The sequence below is a fragment of the Rhinolophus sinicus genome, linkage group LG01 (assembly GCF_036562045.2).
Source record: "Rhinolophus sinicus isolate RSC01 linkage group LG01, ASM3656204v1, whole genome shotgun sequence".
Taxonomy (NCBI): domain Eukaryota; kingdom Metazoa; phylum Chordata; class Mammalia; order Chiroptera; family Rhinolophidae; genus Rhinolophus; species Rhinolophus sinicus.
In genome coordinates this window covers 152,971,939-152,997,506 of record NC_133751.1, presented here as the reverse complement: position 1 = coordinate 152,997,506, position 25,568 = coordinate 152,971,939, and the positions used below count along the sequence as shown (strand labels likewise).

The 25,568-nt window shown below is 35.7% G+C and overlaps 1 protein-coding gene across 3 annotated transcripts in view; it reads left to right on the top strand.

Moving 5' to 3' along the window:
- The first annotated feature begins 1,396 nt into the window (after positions 1-1,396).
- Positions 1,397-25,568, top strand: part of SCN7A (sodium voltage-gated channel alpha subunit 7) — an 82,147-nt gene continuing 57,975 nt past the window's right edge. The window contains exons 1-5 of one of the 3 annotated variants that reach the window (XM_019727350.2): positions 1,397-1,717; positions 19,714-19,952; positions 23,185-23,297; positions 23,675-23,764; positions 24,206-24,334. In XM_019727350.2, coding sequence (XP_019582909.2) covers positions 1,708-1,717; positions 19,714-19,952; positions 23,185-23,297; positions 23,675-23,764; positions 24,206-24,334 — 581 coding nt within the window. In that variant the 5' untranslated portion in view covers positions 1,397-1,707. Of the gene's footprint in view, positions 1,718-1,841; positions 1,946-19,713; positions 19,953-23,184; positions 23,298-23,674; positions 23,765-24,205; positions 24,335-25,568 lie in introns of those variants that run through there. The other 2 variants (XM_019727351.2, XM_074337380.1) reach the window with 2 other exon arrangements.

Below are 25,568 nucleotides of genomic sequence, written 5' to 3'. Positions count from 1 at the left end.
GTCAGATTCCTCCAAGGGAAAATTCTATGCACTAGAATCTTCACTTGACTTGTCACTACGATGTATGTGGAAGAGAAACTGGTCATTCATACATTGCCTATTCAAAATGCATCAAGTGGATGTTTGACACTACAAAATAATTGTGAACTTTTAGGCATGATAATGGGCTTGAGTTACATTTTTAAGTCCTTATAATTCAGAGACATACTAATGTGTTTTTTAATGACATGATACAATGTCTGGACTACTTTTTAGCTAATTCAAGATGGGAAGGAGCATACAGATGAAACAAGTTTATGTGTTGACAATAATTGAGGCTGAGTACATAGGAGTTTATTATACTTTCTTTGTCTTTTTGTATATGTTTGAAATTTTTCATAACAAATATATAATTTAAACAAACAAAATAAATGTAACAGAACTTTTCTATGAATCATGGATGAAGCATGCTACCCCTGACATGGTTTGCACAGAACCATGACAGTGTTAGCTTAGTTCCACTTTCCTCTTCTGTAACTTAGAATATAAAATTTGAATCTCTTATAAATATACATGATTTCCCTTTCCCTCATTTTTGTTATCTTTTCTTGATGTGTTGCAGGAATCTTTTTTTAAGGAAAATTCACCTTTTCCGAACAAGATAGGACTATAAAGTGAATGTTCTGTAGTGTGACTACATTTTCCAAACTCCCTTTGGGAAGAAAGACGTTTCAACAGCTCTCTTCACCGCCAAATTGACCAAATTACTCTGCTGCCCACCAGTTTTCCAAAAATTCCCCAAATGCATAATTTTTCTTCTGTTCCTTGTTTCAACTCTAGAGTGAGGTTATAGTAACTCCAGCCCATTTTTTTTCCTGAACAGCTGCACACCTACACACACACACCTACACACACACCCTACAGTGCTGTCCAGATGTGGATGTTGCAAGCTGACATTTGCCCCTGACAAGCTCCACTGGGGCAGGTAGGCACGGGGAGAGACAGAGCAAGGAGGGAAAGAACCTGAGTTTGGTGCTTCCCTTTCTCACTCTTCCCATCTTCTCCCTCCTGTTCTCACCCCCCCCCCCACACACACACACCCCTACCCCTACCCCTACCCCCTTCACAGGATCCCTTCTCTTCCTCTCCTTTCCATTTCTTCAAGCCCTGGTCCTCTCCCTGCTCCACCTCCTCACCGATCCCGAGCTTCTCTCCCCTTCCCTTGACAGACAGCTGGTAGAAAAGACGCCGCCGCAGCTGCCACCGTTCAAGCTGCTGCAGCGGCTGCAGCGGGTTTCTGTCGACATCACCCCGCCCACGCCCGGTCTGGTTGAAGTCGCGCACTGGCCTGGAGATGAGGGCGGGGGGAGAAGGTGGTGTGGCGGGGAGAGGGGAGGGAGTAGTGGGAAAGACACAAAAACAGCTTCCAGGCGGCGGGCGCGGCTTCACTGCGCAACTGGCAGGAGGGGTCGCTCGGTCAGGGGCTGGGCAGCCGCTCCTGAGACTTGGTTTCTAGCTGGCAATTCAGTGGGGCCATTTACTGCCGAGCTTTCGTGGTCTGGGTGGCATCAGCTGGTGAGGGCAGATGCCAGCCTAGCAACACCTTCTAAGCAACCACAGCCCAGGAAACCAGAGAAATCAGAAAGAAAGAGAAGCCCAGGAGGAGAAAAGGGCTCCAAGGAGCCCAGCTTCTCAGGGTTCCCTGAGGTGCTGGTGGAGACCCCTCACATGGTAGCAAGTAAGTGCTTTTTTCTTGGTGTGTGCAGTCCAAGGACGGTGATAGCAGCCATCTGCGGCCAGTCTTTCCCACCCAGCCCATGCCAGCCCCACCCCATACACTCCCCTAGGTCCCCAGCAGGAGATCAAGGTTCTGGACATAAATTAAGAGAGCTACTTCCTAGAGCAGCAGTGGCCTGTGGGTGTTTGTTCTGCACTGAATGTGTGGTCAGTTTTCTCATCCCACCAGGTAAGCTTCTGAAAGCAAGACGTTCTATTAGTGTGCAATTTCTAGAAACCCTGTACGGCAATGGTTTTTAGGTTACATGACACAATGATAGAATCGAAGGAATAAAAATTTATGCAGGATGGAGTGAGTATACATCTAAGGAATCTTGTCTTTTATTGTTAAGTAACTTAGTGATTTAAAGAATGGTGCTTTTCATGTAAGAATTGACAGTATAAAATTAGAGGCATGACTATGAATGGGAAATAGTGTGCCCAGTTTAAAGCATTGGGCATTTTGGTATTGTTTGGATCAACAGGTTTTTTTATTGTTTTTCATTGTTTAGCTCTGAAAAAGCATACCTTCGGGAGATTTTCTTTTAGAGGTGATGATGTACGCATCGTGACTCTGGGTATATGTTGCCTCCAAAGTTAGGATATCAGTCAAAGCAGGACCAATGATGACTACAGGTGGAAAGGCACACTGACGAAGACGGGCTTGTCTTAGTAATGGAAACGATGAAGGCAAGTTTGGATATTGGTCAGAAAAAGCTCTTGAAATAGGAAGGCGTTTCAGTGGTGCTTTCTGTGGATTTTTTTTCTTCCTGGCTATCTTTCAGGAGAGTAGTCCATGGTAAATTAGAAGGAAGCTGGACCCTACACTAAACAGAATCCTGGGCACCAGACCTGCCCTGATGAGCCCTAATTGAAGTTACTTAATTACTCCACCCATGAGGAGTAATTAGCCAGTAATTACCTAGCTAGTCAGTGATGAGCTGGAAGTCAATGAAGAAAACTATGGGATTTGGAATGATAAAACTTGATTTTCATTTTTGTGAAAATGAAGCAAATGCTTTAACTTTTGATTAAGCCTTATTTTTCTTATTTTAAAATGACCCATCAAAAATTTACACATCTTGGTAAGGACTAAATGACAGAGGTTGCATGAAGGGTTTTGTGACGGTAGTGTCATGTGTAACTATTGCTTATAAAAGGAATTGTTCTGTGTTTTTATGCATATTATTATTCTAGCTCTCATCTTAAGTCTAGTTCAATAGAGGAATAAAAGGGGCTTTGATTGGTCTCACTAGAATGCACTAGAGGAAGTTGAAATTCAAATGCCAGTCACTATCTCTTGCCACCTGTACACTTTAAAGTATATTCTAACCTGGGAACTTCCATCCTCACAAAATTGTGTGCTTTGCCTAACAATTCATATTTAAACACCTTTGGATATTCTCAAAATATGCTTTTCACTCTCTTTTAAGTTTTAAATTTTGCTTTAGGGTATGTGGTCTTCTTAGGGATGAAATCATTGGGTATATTGGATATTGCTGAATTTAGTTGGTCCATTAATTAATATATTATTACTTATAGGTATAAATTAATATATGATTAATTATAGGTATAAATACTTGACTTTTGACTGCTAGGATTCATTAAAACCCTGCACTCAGAGAAGAGGTACTGTGAGCTCCCTTTATCCCATCAATGTGTTTAAAACAATAGGAGAAAAACCTACAATTGGACATAGGCTCAGGAAAAGGGACCAACAGATCCCAGGTGACGTGGGCAGGCCCCAGGACCTGCCATTGCATATCAGTCTCCGCTAAGAGTGGGAGATAGAGCCAAACACCTGGGAACTCGGCATCCTGTCTCACAGCCTCCTGTGAAAGAAGCTCTGGTAGGAAAGTTGATACATACTCCAGTAAATGTTGACCAGGGAGAATAAATACAGGTCTGAAGCACAATGGAAATTAAAACAAGAATATTTTACTCAATCCCTTACTTAGGGAAGAAGTATTCTACTAGATCTCGTTATGACAGGCTCTGTGCCACAACTGGAGCACTCAGAGACTGACCCATAATCCTATCCCTTCCACCGTGGACTGTCTCTTGAAAGTGTATAGTGAGGGTATTAGCATAGAAGGAACATTCTTGATTTCTGAGAGTCCGGACCCATTATTTCCACTAACCAATATAAACATTGGTCAGTTGTGACAGGACATCTGCAAACCCTGCCCACCCTGACTAGTTATCAGTAATGTACACTCACCCATTATGACACTAACTTGTACAGACAGATCTCATTTTTCCTTTAATTGGTCCCCTTTTATTCTGTTAGTGTATGCAAACCAAGGCCAGGTAAGCAAGGTCTCGCTTCCACAACACTGACAGAGGGAACCTTTAAGGTTGAAGAGACAGTTTTCATATGATCACTTCTAGGGATGTTTTCAGCTGATTCGTATCTCTTGGCCCAGCTGGGATGGTGATTTCCATGTATTTGTTCAATCATTGCTGTTTATAAACCAGGCTATTTTGGTTATATCCCATGTTGATGGGGGACCCCTGTTTGTCTGGCAAACAGATATCCCCGTTGTATACACAGTATTTCTGCCTGAATTGACTCGGCCTGCTGCTGGCTGAGGATAACTAGCTATGTGGTAGCAGCCAGGTGCTAAATCAACTGTATCAGCATCAAACAAGAGCTTAATGAAATGCTGAAGCCAGGGACCTGCCCAGGTCAATGCAGTTTTTAAAAGTCTAAAATTACAACAGGGTATTGGTTTTAACCTAGAACATCAGAGGATACTGATTTGGGGGCCGTAGTCCCTGGTTAAATATATGGTGTTGAGTGGAATATTCCTTCCCTTCTGCTCTAAATGCCAGAGTGAGGCTCTGGGTCCACCAGCCTTGCACTCTCTGAGTTCTTCCAAAGGCTGCATGGTCTAAGCACCTGATTACAGGTTGTAACATTGGCTCTAGTTCATATCTAGTCTTGCCCTAATGTGTTTCAAGGCTCCTTTCTGGCTTTTCCAAAATTTGAGAAGTGGTCGGGTATCTATGTGTTTGGTTCCGTGTTTGAAAAGCTAGAGTAGTTTTGGGCGTGAGACTAGATCCTGGAAAAGCAGACCAACTATTCAAGAGTGATCAAGAACAGAGGTAAATAACCAGCTTTAGGAGGCTTTCAGGGTTCCAGTGAATATGGCTGTCCTGGATCTTTTCTTTTTTTTAAATTTTATATTCCACAGATCCAGTAGCATCTAAAACCATAGGTCAGAAGGTCTCAGGATTGCTGTTCAATATGAAAGTTACATACATAACAAGGTCTCCTTTGTAATACTCTAACAGGGGCAACAATACATTCTTCCCTCTTGAGCTCTTAAATGGCCTCTGGCCAGATTTTTCTTGTCAAGAGACTGACTAGGGTCACAGAACAGTCAGTTATGGATAGATTCTGGCCTTTCCCCAACATGCTTGTTTTGGTGGGCTGGACAGGCACAGCTTGGAAATTGCTGTCATATCCATAGAAACAAGGGACCCTACTAGTGAACCATGAGATTGCCATAGAGAAGCTCAAGTGGGCGTACTTACCGCCGAGGCAGCCATTCTTCCTGTTCCTGGAACCCCTTCCCTATCTCCATTGCCTTGCCACTCATAATGGCTCATCCTGGTGAGACTCTGTCTCCCACGGAGACTTACTGTCCTACATCCTCTCAAGGCACTCAGAAACATCCTCTGAGCTTTCCTTGGGCTCATTCTTGTAAGTGAATTTGAGACTAGGCGCTAAGACTTTGTCGTACAGATTGCTTCCCCTCAGTATAAGTTGTACCCTTCTGAATGTGTATGACCTGCACTGCTCCTCCCCAGAAAGACATTTGCAAAGACCTCAGCTCTTGATTATTTTAACAAACCACCACTAGAATCCAAGTTTACCAGATTTTGAGGGGAATTCAGTTCTCATAAAAGAACATTTTAATTTGGGAAGAGGTGAAGTCTGCCCCTTTGGCTTTTGCTTGTGTTTGTCTATTTACAAGACTGTTTTCCTAGTTTTTGAATCCAGAAGACTTGATTCAGAATTCTTCAGAAATATATAAAAATAAAATGGCAATACATACTTATGTTTTTTAAGAAAATCGTTTACAATTTTCCTCTGTAAGATGACATATTCTAGGAATGTGTTGGCTGAGATTGTGAGTGAGGCAGTTGAGTCCAGAATTAAGTGGATATGTTGAAGCCAAAATAGGCTGATCTGGGAGCAAAAACAGCTGCAGGCAGAAACCATGTCCAGGGACAAAGGAGAAATATCAATTAAGGCAGGCCAGATAAACTGTATTCCAGAAGAATTAAAGAGTAGGAGTCAGATAATCAAAGTTACACAGGAAGTAAGTAGCTCGAGTGGAAAAATAATCCCAAAGCAGAAAAGCAAGTAGGTTCAAGTAAAGGGGAACAGACAGCTGCAAAATTCCAGGTGAATAAATACCATTCCGGTCAGTCTGTCCATTATTCCCAAGCTTTCTGTACGTAAGCTTTCCATTTCTGGATTTCAGTAATACATACATGGCATATTGCATTCAAGTAGTATACAAATATTAACCAGAAAGCAATTGATACCTTTTCAGTTCTTTTCCATAGATACAGCAGTTTAGTTCCTTCCAGGGAGGAAACATTATGCATGTGCGAGCATGAATAACGCTATGTATAAAATCCTTATAGAATGTGTTATTCAAAGGTGAACAATGCCAGCCATTCTCAACATTACATTTTTCAATAAATAATTTATTTTGGGATTCTTTCCAAAGGAGCACAGATATATCACATTCTTCATGATTACTAAATAGTGTTTCCTGATAGCAACCAACTATAATTTATGGTATTACTTCCTTGGGTGGACACTTTCATTGTTTTCAGTCCTTGAAATTAGAAGTATGTTGTGATTAACATCTTTGCAAATATGACTTCTCAAACTTCAGCAAGAATATTCATAGGGCAGTTTAATTTGGGGGGCCAAAGAGTACATGTAAGATTGTTTTAAAGCTGTTGACAATCAGTACTTCAGAAGAAAATGCACTTATTCACTCTCTCACCAGAACTGTGAGAGGGGGCCTTTTGCTTCCATATCCTAGCTTGTCAAAGGTCACATCCATTAGGAGAGTCTCAATTATGTCTCTGATGTTTTATTGTTCAAATTATTGATTGTTTTAATCTTATCCATCTCTCAGAATCTCATGAGTTTCAGCCCTCTTCTTGATAGCCTTCTGTTTCCTAAAAGACAATGATAATATTTTTGTATTCTCCATAAGAAAAAACAAACAAACAATGCATCTAATATCATTTGAGTTCTAAACCCTGGAGAAAAAGAAAAGATGATAGAGATCTCTAAAGGAAAAGGCTCTGCATCAGAGAATTTAGCTGAGTCATCACGGAATGTGGGAAAAATGAAATATAAGTACTTCAGAATATATCTATAAAGTACAGTCGAACAGCCCCAATGAATGAAAATGTCAATCTAAATTGGTATTCACTAAAGCAGGTGTGGTTTCTACCTTCTCAGCAATATAGTTTCCATTTAATGATCACATTACGTTTGTCTCTTTCACTTAAACATGCAGTATCTTCTAGTCCCAAGTTAACTCTTTTATCAGCCTTTTCATTGCTAGCATTACTTTTTTTTTTATTTAAATTATCTGAATCTCATTGGTACAGTAGGCTTAAAGCATTGTCCATGGCTGATAGAAAGTAGAATTGTTTCAGAACTTTTTTTTTTATTTAAATTATCTGAATCTCATTGGTACAGTAGGCTTAAAGCATTGTCCATGGCTGATAGAAAGTAGAATTGTTTCAGAATAGTTGGAAACTAAGTGAGAAGTCACTTTACTCTTTATTCCCTATTCGATGTCAGAATGAAATTGGCATTTGGGATTTGGGATATTATTTTTACTTTATGGGTCCATTGTCCATTTTTTTTTCTTTTTCTGGCTTCATTTTTTCCTAATTTACATTACCTCACTCTATGGCCTATACCATTCCATTGTAAGGTACCCTAAATCTTTTGGTAAATAAATTAGGAGAATAAATAAATATATGTAATCCGTTATTGAGTAAAACATTTCATAGTTCTCTTTGGCAAAGCTAATCTAGCATCTGTTTTTCATCTCTAGGATTCAATCTAGTTTCCCAGAAAGCATAGAGGTTGATTAGATGCTGTAGTTTCATTCCCTACTGTGGGAAACATGAAAGTGAGGAGGCTGTGATTGCTCTGGATAGTCACAATCTGTCCCCACAGCCTGACTGCATTACTGGCAGGCCATTGCTTGGGGATCAAACTGAGGGATAGAGGAAGCAATAGGGAGTGGGAGAAGGAGACAGGGAAAACAGTGACTTTTGGCAACCTCTTTCTTCACTATCCTTCATCATCTCTAAGAAGATGCAGCTGCAGTTGTTGATACAGAACGCTAGCCACACAGCCTCTTCCCTGAGAACTAAGCTACACAGAGGCCAAACATTGGATCACTGATTGTGTCTGTGTCATTTATCATCCAGCTCAGGATGCTTTTGAAAAGGAACAAGAATGCCATGAAAAATTAGTTCTCAACAACAAGCATAAACCCAACTGTCCCCAGAACCCATGACTCCTAATGACACTACAGAAATATGAGATTGAATGTGCTGGAAACAAGAGGAAAGAGTGGAAGGAAAGAGAGATTAGTTATCTTGAAGCAAACTGGGAGCAACAGGATAAGGTAGATGTCCCAACTGCATTTCTTTGATTTCAAACGTTAGAGCCGTTTTGCACCAGGACCGCTATGGCAGAAATGCCATAGGAAATTCTAGAGCTGAGGGAGAGAAGGTGCCCAAAGAGGTGAAAAGAATGTGGATTTTCTGGATAAGTGATGTTCTAAAACAGGTATTTGCCTCAGCAATTCCATATATGCTTTATCTCTCACACTTAGGATGTGAGACAACAAAACATACCCAAAGAAAATGTAATGATGTCTCTTCCTCTGCTTGCTTTATAAGGGTGGTTGGATGAAGCTTGGCTATCATCCAAAGGAATCTTTCTCTCTGGCAGGCTGCCTCACATTCATCACAAGGGACCCCTACCCATATTCTGAAATTATGTCTGGGTTGGGCCACTTGCTCCTAGATTTTCAATATTAGCTCTAGGAGATTTCTAATATGCAGTCAAGAGCTGATATAATTCAAATCAGCTGCACTGAGAGGATTTTCTTTCCCTATAGCTCAGTAACAGGCTGTTGACCAGAGGCCACTATCCTTTCCCATTCTTGGTCCTCTCAGAGGTCCCAGGATTCATGAACTGCAGATTTGACACTGTCACTTCTTGTCAGCCACCCAGAGTCTGATACATTGTCTTGTATCCATCTCAAGCTAACCCAGAGCCAGACTAGGTGCTAGAAGTTTGTGGTTGGCCTTGTATGACAACGGGTTCAGAACTCTTTCATCTGGTCACAGATTCAGGGCATGGTTTGTGCATCTATGAGCTTAGTTCCACTTCTCAGAAACTGGGCAACGATGAAGGTTCAAAGAAATCTAACGGACTCACTGGAGATTAAGAGGATGCTCAGGGAGGCCAGCTGGTTGTGAATCGTCCCCAAGAGTTCCAGGAAGAGTTCCAGTTCTGGATTTTACTAAACAGAAATTGAGATCCGGTCTTGTATCTCAGGGGAGCCAGTTGCATCAAGGACTTCAGGGTTGAAAGGAAGTTATAGAATCTGGTTGCATGATAAAACCTCCTGTGCATTCCATTGGGAAGTGGCAAAGGGTCCTTTTACTTGTTCAGCTCTAACATGGCTGCTGGCCAGGAATTTTTGGTCAAGGATCTGACAGACTGGGTTCACCAGAAATACAACTCTAGGAAGATCCTGGCTCCTCTACAACTTGCTTGTTTTGTTGGCATAACAAGGGAGTCATTCAGAAATCTTAGAGGCCAATTTCACAAAGGAGTAGAAGTTTGAAAAACATCTGGAGAAATTGGAGACATTTAGTGGTTTGGAATGTTGGGTTAGACCACTTTCTCAAATTCACTGGTAGGAAACCAAAACCTTTGTTGTCTTAGAAGATTCAAGTAGAAATATTTAAGGCAGAATCAGCTTTGCTTTTGTCTTCCTGGCAACCTCACATTCTATTGTCTTTATCAGTGTCATAGTGGCATTTGTTAGTGAGTCAGGAGACTCTCACTGGGATCTTATCCCTGGTGATCGACGTCCTTTCCTGGTGTTTCAACTGCCAGTAAGTTTTCCTTATGCTCATTGTTCTTAGTAAACTGGCAGTCAGATGCAGATAGGGAGACTGTTACCTGACACCGGTTATGGACTTCTAATCATATTGACTATGTCATTTGGAAACTTAATGTCCTAGACTGCTCCCTCCTTCAAGAAGAGAGACATTAATTGTTATCAGATTATTAGAATACTGGATAAACACTCTGTAGAATCCAGGTCCACCAGTGTTGGAGATGGTTTTAAGTTCAGTCTCATATTGCCCTCCATGACATATCAAACTGCAAGAACAATCTTTTAAGGAAAATTGAAGCTCACTTTTAAAAATATATCTGAAATTAAAATGTTAAAATAGAGAATTAATGATAAGTACAGATTATCATATATATGCAGAGAGAGAGAGAGAGAGAGAGAGAAAGAAGAGAAGAGACGAGACGAGACGAGACGAGACGAGACTTGTTTGCAACTTCTTTCTTCAAGAGAACATATTTCAGTAAGGGGCTCCCAAGAGGTCTGAGAAGGGTTGTGACAAGGGAACTAAAGAAGGATAGCATTCAGCAATCAGAAAATGTGAAACCACCAAAAAAGCACAGAACTTTGACCCAGAGTAGGTCAATCCTAGGTCAGAGACACATATTGAGGAGGCTTAGCCAAAATTGGCTGAACTTGGGACAAAACGTAATTACAGAGAATGTAAAAACAAGACCTATAAATCAAAAGTCATTTTAGTCAGAAAAGAGCAAAACAATCTCAGGAGCAAGAAAAAAAGTTGGAAAAAACAAAGTGATAGCCACACTAAAGAGATGCTAGTACAAGAAAAATCTTAGCATATAAATCAGTAATGTGATAAATTAAGTGAAATCTGAGCCAGTTTTGGAGACTAGTGCTTGTATACTCACAGGAGTACATGGTCATTTTCTATCAGATGTCAGGTCTGTCCAGTTGCCTGTCATTCAGTCCTTCCACCTAGGAATAATTATACTCTTGGAACCTCAAGTCATCAAGTAATAATTGTGACATGGTTTGGATTATACTTATAATAAAGGAAACATCATCAGCTTCTTCTAAACATTACTGGAATCTAGGACTCTAAAGAGACGTACGTTCTGCCATATTTATCCAGAAGTCCTCAATTTCAACCTTTTAAGCTATGTCTCAGGATAAGAAAATAATGGGACTTCGTGTTAGGGACAGGAGAGATGATTTATAAAGAGCCAAAACTTTTATAGTATGGTTGATTTTTTTTTTCCTATTAGAGATTTTGGGCTGCCATTTACAGCCCATTATTATGGTGTTTACACATAGCAAGTTAGAGAGGAATTGTTAGAAGAGGAAGCAGATATAAACAAACAGTTTGAAAGCAGCAAGGAAAAAATGTATGAAATTCTGATGATGAAGGAGATACAGATGAATAAAATGAAAGATAATGTAAAAAGCAGAACTTTTAAAAAAATTATTTAAGGATATCACAGTATTGCAGTTGATTATAATGGAGTATATTATTACTTTGATTTATCAGTAAGAAATTATATTATGCATATTTTCTTTATAAATTCCAGGAAATATGGCAGTAATTTCAATTAAAAATGTGGTTAAACATAAAAATACAGTGCTTTAAATGACTAAAAGTAGTAACAACTAGTATTTATTGAGTGTGTAGTACTTGGCAGGCTCTGGTCTAGGTGCTTTATATTTATCAACTCATGGCATCCTCATATTACCCTAGGAGATAAGTACTCTTATTATTCTCATTTTATAGTTGAGGAAACTGAGGCATGGAGAAGTTAAGTGCTTTGTGCAAGGTCACAGTTAGAAAATTCTGAAGTCCAGATTTGAATCTAGATGATCTAGCTCCATAGCCAAATATTTATTGGTTATGGAGCTAGATTTTTTTTCAAATATTTATTATAAAATATTTCAAACACATAGAAAAGCAGACAGAACTGCACAAGAAACAACCAAACACTCAACACTAGTCTTCAACTGTTATTTTATAGTATTTTCTTTGTCACATATCTATCAATGTATTTTCAAACCATCCATCAATTCTTATGTTTTGATGTCTTTCAAAATAAGTTATAAGCACTAGTAGACCAGACCCATTAACACTTCATAATTCATATAAGTAATTAGAATTCAGTATTTATTTATGGCTTTAAAAAAAGTGAAACAAAGTAAAATGCACAAACCTTAAGGGTATCATCCTATCAGTTTTTACAAATGTATATACCCTTGTGTGCTCCAAACCTCTAACAAGATGTTGAACGTTACCACCACCCCAGAAAGTTCCATCATCCCTCCCAGTCAATTACTACTCCACTCCTAGAGATTATCTTTGTGTGTTCTAGCACGTCATATAAAGTGGATCACATAGATTGTAATCTTTGTTGTAAGGCTTCTTTCACTCAGTATGATGTTTTTAGACTCAGTCATTTTTATGTGTATCAGTAATTTGTTTTCTTTTTGTTGTTGTTTTTTTGTTGTTGTTGAATTGCATTCTATTGTATAAATATACCACAGTTTTTATTTTTCTTTCTATTCTCTTGATGGATACCTGGGCTGCTTCCAGTTTTTTGGTAATTATGTTTTATATTTTTGTATGCTTCCCACAAATTTTCATTTCTCTTTCACTTTTTTCTTCTTGAAGATCTAAATTTACATCTGAAAATACCTTTATTGTGTCCTCATTCCTGAGGGGTACTTTTGCTGTGTTAAATTGTAGCTTCATATTTATTTTTCTTTAAAGCTACTGTTACATTACCTTCTGGTATCTTTTTTATTGTGATGAGAAGCCAGTAATCATTCTTATCATTGTCTCCTAATACATAATATGTTATTTTTAAGTAATTTCAATATTTTAACTGTGATATTCCTTATTAATAATTGATCCGCGTGACTTAAAACATTTATTAGCAGTGATATATAAAATAATTTGCTTTCTAAACTGTTGTTTTTTATCACAAATGTTAAATGATAGGTAGATGCTTTTCAATGGGCTGTGCTTGAAATCATTCTATAAAGAATTTTACACATTTGCACATAAGCATGATATTTTGTACTCCATTGACTTCAGCTAGTAACTATATAACCATGTACTATATATGTAAATATACACATATATACACACATATATTTATACTATATGTATATAAAGCATATGCACACAAATATACAGTTTAATTATATTTATTAAGCTCCAGATCCAGACTTCTAATTAATCTCTGAATTTTTACTTTTGGATATTTCAGATACACCTCAAACCCAATAAATATGGAACATTATCTCTCATTCCCCTGATCCCTAAACTGGTACTTCTCTCATATTCCATAGTCTCTATAAGGTATGACAATCAGTCATATAATCCGGATCTTATAGACCTCACTGTCAGAACCAGTGATCTATGTACCTAGTTAGGAATCAACTATTAGGTGTTTTTTTCAAAAAAATGTTACGAAGATACTAAGAAGCATATCATTTCCTAGTTAACACCTGTTTCTATTTTAAAAATAATTGTACACGCACACTTAAAAAATATATATAATATATATATTATATATATATTATATATATATATATATAGTTGCAGAAGCATAAAAAATTAGTAACAGTCTATTATAAAGATGTACTCTATTTTTCAGCAGCTGTACCTGCGAAGCATGTTGACCGCTTCTATTCTTAGCTATCAAAATGCTACTCTGAACAATCCTGTGCACATTAATTGGTTTGTGGTTTAGCCATTGGTACATTCCTACTGCTCAAATTGCTAGGGTAAGCTGTATATTTTTTTTAATTTAGAGAACTAGTGCCAGATTTCCTTCTAGAAAATTGTACCAATTTAAATTACCAAAAAAGTTCATTGAACTGCTTATTTCCTCACATCCTAATCAGCACTTTGCTTCATTAAACTAGGACTTCCATCTTAAATTATTATAAATTAATTTACTTATGGTTTCTTTTATAAGTTTTATTGTTTGGTTTTTAATTTTTTTTATTTTGTATGTAAATCATTGATCCATCTGAAATTTATTTGGATATAAGAAATGTATGGAGCTATGGATAATGGGAACTGCCCAATTCTGCACATCCCCATATATGCCCCACAAACAATACAGTGCAGAAATACCCAAAAAACAAACCAACAAAAAAACAATCAGTACTACACAAAACCTATACCATCAGCATAGCTAGAAGACAGAGAATGCCCAAACTTCAAAACACCTGTAAAGTAAAAGTAAAACCCAATCCATTTGTTCTCTCTCTCTCTCTCTCTCTATCTCTCTCTCCCTCTCCTTCTCCCTCTCCCCCCCCCCCCAAAGGCTTTATAGAAAATCGGGACTAAGTTTGATTTAAAATGACTGGCAGAGAATTCTCACCCTAATGGTTAAAAGACTGAAAAAACAAACAAACAAATTTTCCACAAACTTCCTTGTAAATTATTGAATGAGCTCTATTGTCCACTCTGATTTGAAATAAATTAAGTTTTTATGTAGATTCTATACTATACCAATACTTCAAATTATGCTTATTGACAGTAACAAAACAGCCTGGCAGGAATGGAACCTTTGATAGATTTAAACTCAATTCTCGATAATCCTAAATCTGGACATCTACAGAAGGAAATGGTGGAGGTGGAGGGGGGACGGGAAGAGGAGGGCTGATAAATCACAGTCAAGATCACAGCCAATATCAAACGGCAGAACCAGTCCAGTGAGCATGAATGACATTTCAGCTCAAACCACCAAAAATATAGCACTGAACACGGCTACTGGCTCCAGACCACTCCCCAAATTTCTAAAGTTGCTGCTGAAGCTTCGAACTCCCTTTCAAAAGTGGATTCTCAGCTGCCCCTCTTATTTTGTGTTATTAAATCCAAATTTAAAATCTTGAGCTGATGCATTTGACTGACTTAGTCATGTGGTCACTTCTTAGATTCCATGCGACCCTGCACAAGTCATTATCTGCCTTATTTGGTCCTTTCCACATCAGTTGCCAGAAGTCTCCTTCATAATTCATACAATAACAAACTCCCTAAGTCTGTATAGGGGATCATCATACTGGGCAGCATGTCCTCCCCTCCAAATGATGCATGCTTACCTTAAATTTTACAAAATATTTGACTTTGACAACATTTACATAAAGGTTATTTCCAGACAATTCCACCTGACATCAACTTGTCAGCTACAAAAGTGATGCAAGTTAGTCTAAATTATTCCATTAAGCCTGTTGTTGTTTTTGGGGGGGTGTCTCTAAAGTAGCCCTACAGAGTTTGTAGTAGCTACTACAGAGTTTATCCTTGTCTAAGAAATTTACAACTTCTAACCACTTTTGTGGTGTAGTTTACAAGTACCCAAATTTAGCCTTAGACACATCTGGGTTAGCATCTATCTTCACCACCCAACTAGCTCTGTCTAGAGTGATGGAGAAGTTATGAAACTCATCGATCTTTGTTTCCTCATTTGTAAAATGGTGATCACAAGGATATGTGAGAACATGAGATAATAGAATTAAAAACATCTAGTCTAGTGCCTAACAAATACTAGTCACTCAGTAATGTGACCATGATTACAATTGCCTTAATTATGATAAATATTGGCTAATTCTCAAATGCTTGAAAATCATTTTCAGGAGAATTATTTTTCTATAAGAATGTACCTCTTTTCTCCAGACTGGTGTTGGTTCTACTTTTAACTGATATCCAGGAGAGGTGGCTTGCACTTTCATCAATAATATAAAATATTAGTGCAACTGGAACTTGTTAGAGTCCAAGCCTGAGTTGACTTTGATACAATTCTTGCCAAAAGCTTACTTTAGCTTTCGATTTTTTTAGGAGGGAAGCCTAATGGACAGATTTACTATTAAGCTTTCTATATATTTCAGACTTTAGCACTGTATTAAGATCACTCACCGGAAAGCATAGTGCTTGGACCATATTTTATAAGTCCCCCTATAGAAATGCTTTCACTGAATTATGAGTTAATTAATAATTCATCATCTGCCCTTAGCTATCAAGAAGTTGGATGCATGCCAGTTCCATCTGATAAGTGCTTGCATTTCTTTGTCATACCATAGAAGAAAATGCCCACTGTCAATTCATTCACATAGTCAACAACCCAAAGTAATTTCATTCAACATCAAAGTATATAAAGGAAGATTTCAATGAGAACTGACTGAGTTGGGAGGAAGAATTAGCACTGATAGAGTCAGTACTGTCACCGAGGCTTTCTGTATATGGTCTGTTTAACTTTTATGACCTTGTGAAACACATGGGGCATTCTCAAGTTTACATTTGAGGATATATGACACAGGCTTTGTTATGATACTTTGAAAAATATAATGTTCTAGTTGAGTATATTCTGCTTCAACTAATATATCATCCATTCTTTTAACTAGTCTATAGATGGTGTTTTTTGAGTCTAATCACTGTTCTGATTCTATTTGAGGACCCTCCAGTTTAAGTACATGCCTTTTACATATAGTCATGGATTACAGCAGAATGGAAAAGGGTTACCTCCTCCATCTTCCTTCAATACAGATGAAGGTTATATAGCTTTCTTAGCAAGTACAAATCAGTATTGATTTATGTTGTAATCACTGTTAAGTAAAACCCCTTGGTAGTTTTCTCTGCTGCAAAAGAAAAGATGAAACAGTGCCATTTGCGACAACATGGATGAATCTTGAGATTATTATGCTAAGCGGAATAAATCAGAAAATTTCAAGAACCATATGACTTTACTGGTATCTGGGATATATAACTGAAATCAACAAAGGAACAAAACAAACAAATAAAGAAACAAAGTCTCATAGACAAAGACAACAGTTTAGTGGTTAGTAGAGGGTAAAGGGGTAGGGGTGGTAGTTGGAGAGGGTAAATGGGGTCAAATATATGGTGATAAAAGGAGAACTGATTCTGGATGGTGAACACACAATGTGATATATAGATGATGTATTATAGAATTGTACACTTGAAACCTATGTAATGTATTAACCATGGTCACCCCAATACATTTAATTAAAAATAAATCTCTACTGTACTTTGGTAGATAGGAGGTTTTGGTCCAAATTTCAAAATCATACATATATTCCTTTTACATATTATTTTGTTAGATTTGGCCCATCATTCTAAGATATAAAAACCTTATCACAATTAAATTTTTGTTTACATCCTACCCATTATGTGCCAAACACTATAGTAGGCATTTTAACCCATATTATTTTATCCTTATTTAACTGAAAGAGGAATCCCAGTTTTATAACTGATAGATTGAAGAATATTAATTAATTAGGCTGTGACCTCTCAGAACATTAGTAACAAAATTGAACATTTGAATGCAAGTTTATCTAATTCCAAAGTTCATATTTGTTTTATTTGTTTATACTAGTCTATAATCATGAGTTACTAAGAAACTATTTAATATATATTCAAGGAGCCCCATGTAAGGAATATAATTTTGAAAGCTCATTAAATATTTTAAGGGAAGAAGACTTCATTTATAAGAGCAAACTTCAATTATGTGTAACATGAGTTTATAAATTGTACGTATTCAAAGACTTTTGACTCCCCTCAACAAAGTTTGATATGTGAGGTGTTCCTATATGTGTGTTTGTGTTACATATGGTGAATATAAATAATTCTTAATAAACTTTTCATATATTAGTTTTGTGCATGATACTTAGCAAGATATTTAGAAAATAAGTAAATTTTAAGATGGGCAATTCTTAGTTTTCACACCATTAGTCTGGAAAGAGAGTTCTGAGTAGATACATGTTAATATTCCTATTCTGTATTTCTCTCTTTAAAATTGTTTCACATCCCATCCTTGTAACGTCCCTTAAGCAAGCATAAGCAGCCATTGCTATTGTGAAAAGTCCCTCTCTGGTTGCAAATTACTGAACCAAGGGGAAATAAATCCATAGGCTGGGCTAGACCAATTAAGAGTATCTTTTTTATTTACAGTTTTTGAGATAGAGGTTTTTGAGGTAGGCAAATGGTGGGAATTTAAACTGAAAAATCAAATAAAGTTGAGGCTAGGATAGCATTTTTTATGTGCATTCTTGAAGTAAGCAAGGAAGCCATTCTTTAAATAGACTGCAGTAGAAATGAAAATGAAAGGACTAGAAAACTGTGATCCCATGAAAGCTATAAGGAGTCATCCCAATACTTGATTTTTTCATTTTTATTTGCCACGACACAGAACTGGACTATGTGTTCTCTCCTTGGATGTCTATGAGATTGTCATTTGTATATTTAAAATATTTCCCACACACTATTTATTTAAGTTACCAGTAGGAATCTGATTCTTACAATGATGGGTACTCCACTAAGATTAACCTCTTTTCTTACTTTCCATTAATAGACAAATAATGAATTAAACTATTAAACAACTCGATTTTACTCAACAGTATGAAATTCTGGTGCAGTGTGTGTGTGTGTGTGTGTGTGTGTGTGTGCGCGCGTGCGCGCGCATGTGCGCGCATATCTGTGTGATTTTTGTTTTAGGAAAACATTATAGAAGGAATTAATCTAAGGCCAGCACTATAAGAGAAAAAATATACTCATACAAAATGCCACAATATCAAGTACAAAATCTCTTATCCATAATTGCAATAATAAAATTACAAAGAGGGTTAAGGGAAAATGAATAAAGAATAATCAGTTGTCACTGAATAAGATCACTTGAAGAGTAGGTTTTGACAGGAATTGGGAGGGAGAAAATCAGCAAAAGAACATATTTTTATATGAGAGGAAAGAACAAGTTCATGATGGGGAACTGATGCATAAAATTATATTGAATGAAGAAAATTTTGAATGGCCTGTAGAATGATTTGAAATAGGTAAAGACTAGAATAGAGGGAACCCTGTAAAGATTACTACAGCAACCTGCATACAGAATTACAAATATGACTTACCGTGATGTAAATATATAAACAATGGCTAGTATTTAAATAATGAAAAATAACTGTAAGAACATTGTTTTCTTCAGAGGAGTTGATGACAAAGAAAAATTTCATGAGTAATTTTCAAAATAATTAGTTTGTATTTGTGCTTTTGTTTTTACAATGGCAAGAAGGTTAAAAAGTGGTTCTAGTTATGAAGAAAACAATAAATTTTGTTTTTACTTGTTAAGTTACTGTCATTGGTGGGATTGCCACATCAATGACTGAGGGACAATAGTGTTTTGGGAAATGCACTTGGTAAATAACCATGTACAGTAATTAAAACTCTGTGTTTGCCTATGTATTCAACAAACAGAAGGATACAACTGAGGGGGAAGGCAGAACTTTAAGGGATATCAAAGTTAAAATTTAGAGGAAGACCTGAGTGAAGGGAAGTTAATCAAAGGCATAAAAGAAAAGTGGGGCTTAGAGCCAATGAAGACTGTATTTAGCAAAGAAGTGTCTACTCAATGGTTAAATGCAGCTGAGAGTGAAATAATTGGATTTGCCCCCCAAGCCCAAAATCTCTAACAACATTAGAACTCTTTCATTACAAGGGAGAAATGAAAAAAAGACGATTTTAGTAAAAGAAAAAGGATTCAGTGGATAAGTAAATGAAACAGAATGAGTTAGTCAATGACCTTACAAACTAAGTCTAATATTATGTGTAACAAAACCTGATTTAATAACTCAAATTTCTAAAAAACTCAGCAATTATCTTTGAGTGCATGTTTGCTGTTCTCCTTTATTTATATCCTAAACTTGTGTAATTCAAGCTTTTCCTTCATACAGTATACTCAAATTTTATATAGAACTAAAGAAAATACATTTCTTGCAGGTGCAAAATTGGAAATGGCTTCCCCAGAACCTAAGAGCCTTGTCCCCTTCACCAGAGAGTCTCTTGAGTTTATGGAACAGCGTATTGCTAAAAAGCACAGTGAGGAACACCAAGAAGAATTAAAGCCAAACACTGATTTGGAAGTTGGAAAAGAGCTTCCATTTGTTTATGGAAATCTTCCTAAAGGAATGGTGTCAGAGCCCTTGGAAGATGTGGACCCATACTATCAGAATAAAAATGTAAGGATTAATTGAACTTATTGTGACTACATTTTCATTATTTTATTTTGCACACATGCAACAATGTAATTAAGATATCATTAAAAAGAGAAAGAAGAATAAGCTAAAAAGTAACTTTAAGTTATAGAAAACTGCATAAGAAATTTCACACATACTTGAGATTTTTATCAAAAGTGATAAAAATTCTTGCGTGATTTGTTAACTTATTTGGGGTTATTTTACTTAGCAGTAGGCTGTCTTGCTATGCCTTAATATAATAATTTGTTTTATGGGAGTATGATGATTGGCTATTTCAAGTTAGTAATTTTAAAACAACTATAATATAAAATTTCCATAATATGTACAACAATTTCAACTGTTCAACTTGATGAGCTCACTGAGTAATTAGGAATATGATGCCAAACTAAGTTTTATTACTCATTTTTATTCATTCATACTTTCACATCCTATTTTATCTCCACAATGACTTGAGGAACCTTCTAAATATTTGAACAATCCAATAACAAGCACAGAATGATTAAAAATCAGAATATGTACACATTAAACTATTTTAAAAAAATAAAAGAATATCATTAGGAAAGGCAGAGATCTGTGTGGACTGACAGAACTGGAAAGGTCTTCATTAAGGAAATAGAATTTGAGGTACAACTTGGAAAACACTTCAAATTTTAACAAAACAAAGGAAAGATCTTCTATAACAGGGAAAGAGCAGAGATTAATTCTGGAATAGAAAGAAGACAGGGTGATGACAGAACTGGAACCCTTGCAACTGTATTGCAAGTTGTGGGAAATGAGATAACAGAGATGTCAATTTGGATCTAATTTGGTGGCCAAAAGAGTGATGTGATGAATGCAATATTTAAGTAATGTTAACCTGGAAGTTTCTCAACTATTATTGCATGGAAGAGATAGGATCAGAGAAATGAAATAGGAGTAAAAGTAATCCAAGGCTGAATTCCAAAGGCCTGGATTATAAGACTGTCCAGGGAAAAGAGAGGTAACAAACCGGAAAGAAATAGCAGGATTTGAAGACTGACTAATAATGCCAAAATTTCCAGCCTGGAAGAATGATGCTGCTACTGACAAATATGAAATAACTATTAAAAAGTTCAAGTTTTGGAAGAGATGACGATTAGCCCTGTTGTGGACAAATGTGATTTTATATTCTTGTTGAGCATTCAATTATATTAACAAATGGGTGAAATGGACTTGAACAAGAATTCTGGATGTAAGGCAAAGTGATCATTTTGTATAAACACAACTCTTTTGAATACTTGACACGGTGGAAGAGTATTGGTATTTTACAGCGTAAGTGTATGTATTATAAAAAGACCTCAGTATCTTGGTTGCCTATATGGGTATTATGAAATAGTAACTATAAAACACCTGTAAAATCTTGAGAACATTTTAGTGAAAATGTAAGTCCTTATCTCAATTATCTCTGCTTTCAGATTTTGTTATGCTTAAATCATAGCATTTGATGTAACACGGTAACCTTAGAGATTAATATAACAGAGTTCTCAGTTCTTTGTACTATATCCAGAGTGGTAGAAAAATCTAGGTTTGTTATTGAAGAAAAAAAAAGGGTTGGAAAAATTAAACAAGCCAAAAACTACAAAGATAGCTAAGTATGAAAAGTATATTAATCATGACACAAAGTTATTAAAATTTTGAATTATATTCAGTTTATTCTGTTAAAGAAGGCATATCAGTTAATGATTCTAAAATTAAACATTTCAGCACTTAAACATTAACTGGAAAATTATTATATTGGGAATTACACATTGTTTCACAATAATATTAAAACTGGTTGGTTGCACATACATCTTGTGTGAAGTTTGAGATTGTTCTGGAAAATACATGGTAATCACATTTTAAATAATCAAATTTATTTTCTTTGGCCTTTTAAAATTTTCTCTTTGCATTTAAAATGAAATGAGGGAAAATAACTACAATACAGGACAAATGTCCACAGATTGTATTTTGGAAAAGTATTTTATTAAGGAAAATTATAGCACAGTTTAGTTTCCATCTAGAACATGTAATCATAAAATAGTGACAAATATATATTTGTGTCCACTAATGTATTTGTGGTCACCATATACACTTCTGTATAACTATGCATTACATAATATATAATATAATAGTATATAAGAGATTATATTTAATACATAACATTTTGGTATATAGTATATTGTATTACATTGCATTATATACTATATTATATACTATATTATATTATAATCTGTATAATATTCAATATGTAATATATTTATGCACATGCCACATTCAATGAATTTTCCAAATAGATATGTATCTATACTAAAGATGTGCATATACATAATATATCTATATATATATATATGGATGCCAAAAAATGTATACGTATTTTAAGAAAGGAAAATTGTATTGAAATTGTAATATCCAATATATACCGATAACAAAATATGAATACAAGTCACGTTTGACTTCTGCAATTACAAGAGGTGCTCAAAGTGGTTACCATCAGTGTCCAGACACTTCTGATTACAGCGAACTACTGCTTGAACAATGTTGACCAAAATGTCCACTTCTATACGTTTTTTGGCACCCCCGGGATGTATATGAGACATACATACTTTCACTTGTGTACATGTATTTACACCTGTACATATATGTGTACACACATATACATATATGAATCATTTTTAGGATATTTCTGATCTTTCGTTATTTTTGGTTTTAATGTTTCTATATCCAATATGTTATTTTTCCTTGATGTAAGTGTATGTTTATGTCAATGATAACATACAAGCAGAGTTTTATACCATGAAAAATTACTGATGATTAATGTAACATTTCAGTTCATTGGGTCATTTTTACTATGACCCACACCTTATTTGCTTTGAAATAAAATTAACTATTTTTCTTACATTCATTGCATTCTGGTATGTTTAAATGCATCTCTACAAACTATTAGAATGTAGTTTTCTCCCTATTATTTTAGTTTTGCAGGAAAACTTGAAGATCGGTATGTGGCAAATGGCTTTCACAGATACAACACTGGGAAAAGAAACTGTTAGATAAGCCTAAATATCAATGCAAAACCATTCCATTTTATTTCACATTTTAAAGAATATCAAAATATAAGAAAAGTATAACTGTTAGAATTGACTGAAATGATCATTGGCAATAACCAATCATGGTATAATTGGTTAGGTTATTTCACTCAATGCTCTTTTTCGCCTTACAGACTTTCATGGTATTAAATAAAAAGAGAACAATCTTCAGATTCAATGCCAGCTGGTGTACATTGTCTCCTTTCAATTCAATTAGAAGAACAACTATTAAGATTCTGGTGCATCCATATCCTTTTCTATTGACTTTAACCTGTACTACTATCAAAAGAAACAATTTTATTCAAATATCGCTGCAGTCGTTTTCTCTTTTGAATGATATGTCATTGTAGGTCATATTGAAATCTGGATTTTCACTACACTAATTCCACATTTGAAAATACATTTAAACATATTTTCTAACACATACAGCAGTACCAAATATTAGCAAATCTTAATCTTAATTGTTTTTCAATATGAGTAGTATATATATATATATATATATATTTTTTTTTTTTGACATTTAAGAAAATAGTTTATCTCACATAGCTATATACATATAAACAGATTTTAGAAATATGTATTTCCAAAACCATTGTTATCTATTATTCCTTGACTGTAGCCTACCTTTTTCCAACTGTTCATTTTAATTAGTGTCCTGATTGACTGCATACATATGTCCATGAATGATTTGCCAAAATGGGTGCCAGCATTGCAGTAAGTTACATAATTTTATTATGTGCCAAAAGTATCTTTGTATATATGTATAATAAGTTCTTTCACACAACTTTACAATTCGGTTAATTGTGTGATTCCCAATATGGAATAAATTTGATATTTGGTATTTTTGTCATTTACCTAAATATGCATACATACAGACTATAACCTTGAGTTAGGACTTGTTGAAAAACATAGTCAAATTTCATGGTTAATGCCATAAGACATAGCCCACCCTATAGGACTGTGATAAGTCCTATCTAAAGCTCTATCCTATAGTTTAGAGAACAAATGCTTTTTTCCTTGTGGTCTGGTTAGTAGGTTGGTTGGTTGGTTGGTTGGTTGGTTGGTTGTTGCCAGATAGTTATCATAGACATGGTATTTCAGAGCTGCTAATGTATTATTTTCACTTTTACTGAATAGATGAAAATTTTTATGCAGGTCTACTTTGCTTGGAATTTACACACTTGAAATACTTGTAAAACTCACTGCAAGAGGCACCGGGGCAGGACCTTTCTACTTCTTTGGTGATCCGTGGAACTGCCTTGATTTAAGTATAACTTTGTTTGAGTGAGTATTTCTTTAAGTTATGACCATCTTAATACCTTGCTAAGCAAATGCTTTTCATAAAAATTAAAAATAAAATAAAATTGAAGTTGACAAAGTTTTCTGCCTGTAAAACCTTTGCGAATAAAGAATATTTCATGTATTATAGTCATAGTGAGTTCTCTCAGGCAGCTCCAACTGAATTAGTCCTCAGAATATGAAATAAAAATGAAAAGAATGGGGTGTTATCTCTGTTTTCTATATGAAGCAAAGATGATAGAGATTGATTTTTTGCTTTTTAAGTGATTATTTTCAGTGAGCAGAAAATCCCCTGGAAATTTAGGAGATGATTGTGGCTTATTTGGTTCTGTCTCCAGTCTACATTTTCTTTAGCTACATTGCTTAAGACCGATAAATATATTTGATATCTGAATAAGATGTTTTAAAAACACACACACATTTTCTAGTGTGTTACATCAAATTCTAATGATTTACACATGTGTTTATTTTTCAAATGCGTGCATTAAATGTACTCTGATGGCTGAGGAAATGATAACTGGCATTAAACTCCTCTTAAATTAATTTAAAATAACATTCTATTTGTAGATTTTGGATCAAATTTTAAAAAAATCTTTATAAAGGTTAATAATGAGTGTCTGCCCTATTGTAAGCAGTCAAAAATAGTAGCTGATATCATTGCAATTATTATCACTACTGTTTCTATTGCTGTCATCATTTCTGCTGTTGCCGTTAGCAATCACTTAGCCCTTACTATGTGCCAGGTACTCTTCTATGCACTTTACGTAGAGTAACACATTTAATCCCCACAAAAGTCCTCAAAATGAGGAAGGATTATTATCACCACTTTTGCGGAAACTGAGGTGCAAAAGGTGAATTTCTCCATGTCACACAGCTAGTAAAGAGGAGAGCCTGGATTTCTACACCACTATGTACCCTACTTTCTGCTATCATCACCATTACCATTGTTACCACCATCATCATTGTTATCGCCATCACCAAAATCACCATCACCTAAAGTTTAAATCCTTAACATGAAGCTCATTCCTAAAAAAAAACAACTATGGATTTTTAAAATTATCTTTTTATTAATTAGATAACAAAGTATTTGTGAACATAATATAAAGTATTTGATATGGTTCAGAGTACTCACAGTGTCAAAATTTTATAAACTGTCATAATTTGTTTGTGGGTTAATATTTACCTGGGTACTTGGCACTTTGTAACTATCTTTGTCTTC